The sequence below is a fragment of the Epinephelus moara genome, chromosome 18, assembly GCF_006386435.1.
Source record: "Epinephelus moara isolate mb chromosome 18, YSFRI_EMoa_1.0, whole genome shotgun sequence".
NCBI classification, from domain to species: Eukaryota; Metazoa; Chordata; class Actinopteri; order Perciformes; family Serranidae; genus Epinephelus; species Epinephelus moara.
In genome coordinates, this window is record NC_065523.1 from 38,954,564 (window position 1) to 38,963,682 (window position 9,119).

The window sequence follows — 9,119 nt, forward strand, 5'->3', positions numbered from 1 at the left end:
CAGATGTAGACATCATTGTTAATCTTATTCACGTTGAGTTGATGTTGTGGTCTAACGTTACCACACAACTTTATCCAAAGGAGACACTTTTCTCGGTTGAGATGTGGTTTAAAGTGTAAAAAATACACCTGGTCGCCCAGCCTCTCAGGATACCTTGTGTCAGAGTTGCATGTACCCCATGCACACCGTTTGACCATTTTTAAACTTCAAATCTCAGAAAACGCTCATAAAACCGAACAAAACTGACTTTCTGTAATGCATTTCAATGGACGTCCAGGCAGAGAATGTCCCAGTGTATGGGAATGGCTATACGCACTGTGATTGGTTCATCGCGTTTGAGGGCGGGACTTAGCCATAGGTCAGTTCAGTGCACTTTGTGAAGGTACGCTAAAATACAGCTTAAAATAAACTTAAAATTAAGTGCACTTTTTGTTATTATACTTAACCACACTTCTTTTAAAGGCAAAGTAAAGTACACTTTAATAAAGTATACTAATAGTGTGTTACAGAAGATTTGAAAAATAATTATACTTTATGAAAGCAAACTAACTTACTAAGTATTTGCAATTTATGCTGCTTCGTAAAAGTACACTAAAATACAGTTCAAATAAATTTATGATAAAGTGCACGTTTTGTTCGTGTACAGAAATACACTTCCAAAGTGAAATTAAAGTACACTTTAATAAAGCTTACTAAAAGTGTATTTAAAAAGACTTGAGACATGCGTATACGCTCTGTAAGTACACTAAGTACCACTATAACTATTTGCAATCAAGCATACTCAGTTTACAATAAACTTACCATAAAGTACTTTTTTATAAGTACACTAACTTACCACTCTAAATATTGCAGAATTTGCATATTTATTTTAAGTACATGGAGGTAGAAGTTAATGACATATCAAAGTACAGTTATTAAAAGTGTGTGTTAAATATGCTTTAACTTCAGCACAAACGTATATGTGTAATAACTTCTGTGTACTTACATTATATTTTTAACACACTAATGTATACACCTTTTTCACGTGTTTCACGCCAACTTTCTCCAGCTAAATTCAGACAAGACTGAAGTCATCGTATTTGGTCCACAGAAACAAAGAGAAAGTGTCAGCAGTCACCTCCAGTCTCTCTCTCTAAAACCTACAAATCAGGTTAGAAATCTCGGGGTAATAATGGACTCAGACGTGAACTTTAACAGCCACATCAAATCAATAACATCAGCAGCTTTTTACCATCTAAAAAACATTGCCAAAATCAAAGGTATAGTGTCTAAACCTGACTTGGAGAGACTTATCCATGCATTTGTCTCTAGTAGGTTAGACTACTGTAACGGCCTGCTCACTGGCCTCTCCAAACAGGCTGTAAGACAGCTGCAGTACATCCAGAATACTGCTGCTCGGGTCCTGACCAGAACCAGGATTAGTCCTGTGCTCAGGTCTCTACACTGGCTTCCTGTGGCTCAGAGAATAGACTTTAAAGCAGCTCTGCTTGTGTACAAGTCTCTCCACGGCCTAGCACCAAAGTACATCTCTGACATGTTAGTGCCATATGAACCATCTCGGACTCTGAGGACCTCAGGGACCGGCCTCCTGCTGGTGCCCAGAGTCAGGACTAAACATGGGGAATCAGGATTCCAGTTTTATGCAGCTAAAATCTGGAACAGTCTTTCTGAAGATGTGAGACAGGCCTCTACTCTGACAATGTTCAAATCTAGGCTCAAAACAGCTCTATTTCACTGTGCATATGACTGAAAGGATCTTATCTGCACTCTTCTCTTTTAAAGTTCATTTTATAATGATTATTTATGTTTTTATTTTGTATTGTGATTTTAATGCATTTTCTTGTTCTGTAAAGCACTTTGAATTACTTTGTGTACGAATTGTGCTCTACAAATAAACTTGCCTTGCCTTGGGTACACATATCCGTCAAAAACAGTGAGGCAAATAAAATGAAGTCACATTGACACAAGAACGCTGACAACTCCAACAATGAAGCAGGTTTTACACTCAGAGAAAAATGTTCTGAGAATAAATTGACCTGTTCTCTGGTTCAGACACGTAAAAGACTTCAGAGAACCTCTCAGTTTGAGACAGCACTAACTAACACTTCCTGTCTCCGTCTGTCCCTCCCAGGTGGACAGCTCAGTCTTCTCCAGCAGAGAGATGGTTCAGAGCCTGGCCTTCGGGCTCTCCTTCCTGCAGCGGATGGATATGAAGCCTGTGGTGGTGATGGGCCGGTCTGAGTACGAGGAGACGGGGCCCACGGAGCCGGTGGCCGGGTCTCAGTGCACCCAAGGGCTGGTGGAGCGGAGCCAGCAGCTGACCGAAGCTCTGCAGAGACATTCAGCCACTGTCCTGCCGCTGTTCTCTGCTGAGTCCTTCCTCCTGCTGCATGAAGCGCCACGTGGGAGCAGGTGAGGGTGGAGACGTACCGGACCCGAGTGCAAATCACAGATATGTCACATTTGTACATTTCATACATGTCATATCCACATTTCTAAAGTGAGGTGACTCACGTCGTTCCTTCTCCTCCTCTCTGCAGCGCTCCACCCTCCGTCACTGTGGAGACCAGCCTCCTCCAGTGGAGTCTGAACTGCGGGACGATCCCATTGGTTTGTCCGGTGGGGAGGGACGGGCGAGGCTGCTCGGTAATGCTGGACCCAACGGAGGTGACGGCTGCAATTTCCCGAGCTCTGCAGCCCCTCAAAGTCATGTTCCTGAACTACTCAGGAGGTCTCCGCAGCCAAGAAAACAAGGTCTGACTGTGACCCCACAGGCGTAGATGTGCCAGCATGTATATATACATACATACATACATATGTATATATATATATATATGTATATATATATATATATATGTATGTATGTATGNTATATATATATATATATGTATATATATAATGTGTGTATATATATATACATATATATATATATATATATATGTATATATGTGTATATAGTGTGTGTATCTGTTCTCAGGTTTGTCAGGCGGATTGCAAATGTGATCTCATTCTGAGAAACAGTCCAGTCTGACTGAGGGTTGGGTCCTGAACTCAGTGCTCTCAAGGGTACAGGCAGAGTTAAGTTAGCACTGCTGAGTACCAATTCACCTGAATCAGTCGGCGCCAGACTTCAGTACCTGAGTGCATCTGTGTGAGAGTAAATCAGCGTACAACTTCTCCTGAACATTTCATGTCTGTGTTACAGGTGCTGGACATCGTATCGTTGCCTAGCGACCTGCCCAGTCTGTCCATGGCGGCGTGGCTGAGCGCTGTGGAGCGGCGCAGAGTGAACGCCATAGCCCGACTGCTCAATCAGCTGCTGACTGAGTCCTCTGCAGTGATCACGTCCGCCGACACGCTGCTGACAGAGCTGTTCAGCCACAGAGGCGAGACTGACCCACTGACTTTCTCTCACTTGTAGACACATATGCACTGACCACCCACACTGACTAACATGAGTTTATATCTAACTTCTTGTTCTGTCTGTATTTGTGGTTCAGGGTCGGGGACGCTCTTTAAAAATGGAGACCCCATACACCGGTCAGTGACCCTGGATTTAGTCATAATCTAGAATTACCTCCTGAAAAGAGTTAAACACACTGTGTTTGACTCTTCGACTGAACGTTATTGTTGTGTGTGTTTGTGCGTGCAGGTACAGCTCCCTGGATGAGATCGATGTCGAGCGCCTGCTCGCTCTCATCAACAAGTCGTTTAATAAAACTCTGAGGCGAGACTACATCGACTCGCTGAAAGGACGACTGCACTCCATCTACCTCTCTGAAGGGTGCGTGCGACTGTTCCAGGAGTAACACAAGACAAATAAATCCAGATCAGCGTTAATAAAACAATCCGTATCCTGTCGTTCTAACTGCCTGTCACACCCACAGGCCTGTGTTTAGTTAGAACACAGGACTGTGGGTGTGAGTATGTCACATATGTGAATCTTCTCCCTGCAGCTACAGCGCGGCAGCCATCGTCACCATGGAGCCGGTGAACAGCGGCACTCCCTACCTCGACAAGTTTGTGGTGAGCAGCAGTAAGCAGGGTCAGGGCACCAGCCACATCCTGTGGGAGTGTATCAGACAGGACCTGGGCAAACTGTTCTGGAGGTCTCGAGCGACCAACAGGATCAACCCCTGGTACGTCACGCACACGATTTTAATTCAAATAAACACAAGAAGGTTGTGCTCTAGAGAAAGGATCAGCACTCAGTGAATAACCTCCTAAGCCCTATGATAAGCTGTTATGGCAAGGCTTAACTATACAGACCAGTGAGCAGTGATAACTAACATATCTTTGGGGTCATCGGGTGGGAACCTCCTTTCACTAGTGTTTCATCTAGTTGGTCCCACGACACCTCCAGGAGGCTAGACAGTGATCTCTGGCGTCCCAGAGACACTCCCCTAATGCCAGGACTCACTGAAATAAAAATAGAATCAGATTACATAACTAACTCCACCCATTACTTTGCTGCGTGGGAACATTTTTCCACTCTGCTGATGATGTCGTGCTCTCCTGTGATTGGCTATGGGAGCAGACCTATGACTGGCTCACCCCATCCTCCCATCTACATATTTTCACCTACACCACCTCTCAAACGCTGTGATGGGACACGCCCACACAGTCCCTGCGCCAAAACCTACAGATTTGCATTTATCGTTTTGGTGTTTGGTGATTACAACATTAATGCCCAATAAACAATGATGTGTGTTTCCATCTGTCTGTCTGTGTGTGTGTCTGTGTGTCTGTGTGTCTGTGTGTCTGTCTGTGTGTCTGTGTCTGTCTGTCTGTGTGTCTGTGTGTCTGTCTGTGTGCCTGTCTGTGTGTCTGTGTGTCCAGGTACTTTAAACATTGCGATGGCAGCTTTGTTAACGGGGTGTGGACCATCTTCTGGTTCGGTCTGACGGACATCAGAGATTCCTACGAGCTGGTGGAGTACGCCAAGAACCTCCCCGACTCTTTCCACATCTCCTCAGGGTCCTGAGCCGCCGCCGCCTCCTCCTCTTCCTCTTCCTCCTCCTCCTCCTCCTCACAGCTGATGGTCGTGTAGCTCTTTAACTCTGCTGTGGACATTGATTTCTTATTTTTGATGTGACTGGACTTTTTTGTTCTTGGGTTTTTCTCGACCTTGAAACTTGAAAACCAAAGTGACAGTGAGGATTTCACACGTGCCGTGTTTAGACAAACTATTCATGAGCCTCTGTTTCTGAAGTTGGGGTTAGCTCGAGGTGTTGCAGTGATGAGAGGGTTTCAGAGGCATTTCCACGTCACTAACAAACACTAACACACACAGGTTGTTAAACTGGAAAAGGCAACATTTTTCATACAGACAGAACTGGTGCTGTCCAGACTGGAGAAACCTTGACCCATTCAAACAGGACTGGTATTAACAGGGGTTGGTTTAGAAATGACCCCTCCATGTCTGTGTGTCTCATGTGCTGCATTAGCACAGGATAAGCTAAGTCGTGAGATGAACCTCCTTAATTTGCACCCAAAATGCTGTCAGAACTTTGATTTATAATCACCTCTGTAAGTCTTGACCAGGAAAGAGGTGGAAACAAGACACAGAGAAAACAAATCCTGGCCAAAAAAAAAAGACCCCATATCACAGAGATGCTGATGAGCACATGTTACCTTCAACGAGTAGCCTCGAGGACGAGGGTGGTAACAGTGAGTTTAAACCAGGGGGGGAAGAATCAAGGGAAACAGAACTATAAAAAATGAGAGCCTTCTGTCTGTACCCTGCGTTTATTTCATCTGTATTTGTGCACGTTGTCTGAGAGCTTACTGATACAGATGAAATGGAGCAGGACCACCAGAGATCGTGGAGGCAGTGCAGTGGCGGTTCCAGCACATTTGGTGCCTTATAGGAGCTAGATTAGTTCAAGTTTCTCACCAAATGCTACATTTTATAAGATTGCATTGAAAACATCATGCCAGAAATAAGTTGATAAAATGTGCAAAAAAAGTTAATTAAATATCAGGAAAATATTAATAAACTGTCTAAGAAAATGTTACTGAAATGTCCAAAAAGCATCATTAAAATGTCTTAAAACATGTAACTAAAAGGTCAAAATATTATTGAAATTTGGGGAAAAAATAATGATAAAATGTCTGAGAATATGTTGATAAAATTTCCAAAAAATGATTATAAAAGGTCCTAAAAATATTATTAAAATGCCAGAAATAAGTTGATAAAATGTGCAAAAAAAGTTAATTAAATATGAAAATATTAATAAACTGTCTAAGAAAGTGTTACTGAAATGTCCAAAAAGCATCATTAAAATGTCTTAAAACATGTAACTAAAAACATAAAAATAACATAAACTAAAGATATTATTAAAATGCCAGAAATAATAATAATAATAATAATAATAATAATGATAATAATGATAATAATGATACATTTATTTACAGAGCACTTTACATCAAAGTGCTGTGCAGGTGAAATTAGTAAGAACATACACAACACTAGTAAAAACACAAACACAATTTAAAACAGGACACCATTAAAAAAAAAAAAAAAAAAAAAAAGCAAGCTACCTAAGACTCAATACGTACGCAGCAATAAACAAGTGGGTCTTAAGCTTTGCTTTAAAGACCTCAATCGAGCAAGCCTGTATAGTTGCAAGAGGAAGATTGTTCCACAGTGTCGGTGTGCGGTAAGAAAAAGGTCACTCACCGACAGTTTTCTTTATGACCTTTGGGACATACAGACGACCACTCCCCCGAGAGCGAGAGCAAATAAAAAGCAACGAGTTCTGTCAGGTAAGAAGGTGCCAGACCATTTAAAATTTTATATGTCAATAACAGCACCTTAAAATCAGCTCTAACTTGGACAGGTAGCCAATGAAGAGAGGCCAACATGGGAGTTATATGGTCATATCTAGGTGATCCAGTCAGAATACGAGCTGCCGCATTCTGCACCATCTGTAGACCATGAAAACTCTCCTTAGGCAACCCGGATAAAAAAAACATTACAATAATCCAGCCTAGATGTCACAAAGCATGGATAAGGGTCTCAGCATCTTTCAATGAGAGGACAGATCTAACTTTAGCAATTTTTCTGAGGTGAAAAAAGGCTACCCATGTCACCTCCTTTACATGCAGGTCAAATGAAAGGGTCTGATCAAAGACCACACCAAGATTCTTTACCCTGTCCTTGCAATGAATGACGCAATCATCAAGAGACAGAGTAAAGTCATCAAACTGGTGGCTCAATTTTGCTGGTCCAATAGCTAACATCTCAGTCTTAGCTGGGTTAAGTAGCAGAAAGCTAGTTGATAGCCAGGTCCTCACAGCAGCCAAACAGGATGTAAGTTTGTCCAAATCAGACCCATTCCTTGCAACAACAGGCATATAAATTTGCAGGTCATCGGCATAGCAATGAAACCGAATCCCAAAAGAGCGCATGATCTAACCTAGTGGTGCCAAGTACAGTGAAAACAGCAGTGGACCTAGGACGGAGCCCTGAGGGACCCCGTGCCTAACAGGACAAGAATCAGAAGACATGTTATTGTAAAAAACACATTGAGATCTTTCTGACAGGTAAGATCTTAACCATTTGAGCACCTGACCTGAGATGCCAAAATAATTTTCAAGTCTGTCCAAAAGTATATGATCCACTGTGTCGAATGCAGCGCTGAGGTCCAACATCAAGAGAACAGATGTTGAGTCTGAGTCTATGGCTAGTAATCAGTCATTTACAACTCTTGTAAGCAGACTGTAGTGGCTCAAATAAATCATTTCAGTTTATAAAATGTGCAAAAAAAAGGTTCATTAAATATCAGGAAAATATTATTAAACTGTCTAAGAAAATGTTCTTGAAATGTCCAAAAAGCATCATTAAAATGTCTTAAAACATGTAACTTAAAGGTCAAAATATTATTAAAAATTTGGGGGAAAAATACTAAAATGTCTGAGAAAATGTTGATAAAATGTCAAAAAAAAAAAATTAACTTAATATCTGAAAAATGTTATTGAACATTTTTAAAAAAAAAAATGTTGTGAAAGAGTCAATAGATTGATCAAAAATATTAACAAAATGGCTGAAAAAGTGTTGATAAAATGCTAAATGAAAATATTATGTATGATGAATATATGGATGAAATGTCCATAAAATATTATTACAATGTCCTACAATAACCTTTAGTTTAGTGGGCACTATATACTTAGGGGTGTGTGTGTGTGTGTGTGTGTGTGTGTGTTTGCAAGCTGCTTGGTGTCTCACCGAAGGACAAGACGAACTGGCACAGGACAAAGGGAGACGCAGACAATATATACACACAGGGTAAGGGCACAGGTGGAAACAATCAGGGGCGAGGCAGACAATCAGACCAGCGGGAAAACACACAGGGGAAGGAGCAAGTTGAAACGAGAGGAGAGTTAACTTTCAAAATAAAACAGGAAATCACGAGACAACATAGACACGAGACAAACTGATTAAATTAACTTAACAACGTTTGTTGGTTATGACACCGCTTCTATTTCCTTCCGCGCTTTGTCCTTCTTTACGCGATCATGGTCAGAGCTGGAGGACACATCACAAGGCTTCACGGCTTCGCAAGGTTTTCCTTACATTTCTTTAAGCGCTTTAGTTTTGCCTCCACGGCGAGCTGCTATCTGTGTGGTTTATTTTTTGGTTTAGCGTCTGTAGATAATGTTAATGGAGAGGAGTGAATGATGAAGGAGATAATAGAAAAAATTACGAAGCAGTTAACCACACCTGTTGCTTCAAACATGAGACAAGAAAAGGTAAGAAAAATGAGAAGTTTACCTAAGAAACAGGAAGTGTGCTGTCAGTGTCCTCAAGATGACTGTCTGCTAGCGGTTAGCAAAAAGAGGATGTTTGTGGGATGTAATAATCAAGGTGTTTCTCCATGTGCTGATTTCATGTTCTTATTTTGGCACATAATCAATCAATTTTATTTATAAAGCCCAATATCACAAATCACAATTTGCCTCACAGGGCTTTACAGCATACAACATCCCTCTGTCCTTATGACCCTCACAGCTGATCAGGAAAAACTCCCCAAAAAACCCTTTAACGGGGAAAAAACCGGCAGAAACCTCAGGAAGAGCAACTGAGGAGGGATCCCTCTTCCAGGACGGACAGACGT

The 9,119-nt window shown here is 41.7% G+C and overlaps 2 protein-coding genes across 2 annotated transcripts in view; both read left to right on the forward strand.

Moving 5' to 3' along the window:
- The window catches only part of nags (N-acetylglutamate synthase), an 11,419-nt gene extending 3,561 nt beyond the window's left edge, over positions 1–7,858 (forward strand). Inside the window, exons 2-8 of the mRNA XM_050069356.1 lie at positions 2,132–2,412; positions 2,541–2,754; positions 3,206–3,386; positions 3,501–3,540; positions 3,653–3,784; positions 3,957–4,139; positions 4,840–7,858. Of these exons, the coding sequence (XP_049925313.1) occupies positions 2,132–2,412; positions 2,541–2,754; positions 3,206–3,386; positions 3,501–3,540; positions 3,653–3,784; positions 3,957–4,139; positions 4,840–4,984 (1,176 nt within the window). The 3' untranslated portion in view covers positions 4,985–7,858. The remainder of the gene's footprint in view (positions 1–2,131; positions 2,413–2,540; positions 2,755–3,205; positions 3,387–3,500; positions 3,541–3,652; positions 3,785–3,956; positions 4,140–4,839) is intronic.
- LOC126405581 (dual specificity protein phosphatase 3-like) overlaps positions 1–9,119 on the forward strand; it is a 608,181-nt gene that overhangs the window by 461,620 nt on the left and 137,442 nt on the right. The gene's annotated exons all lie outside the window — the stretch shown is intronic.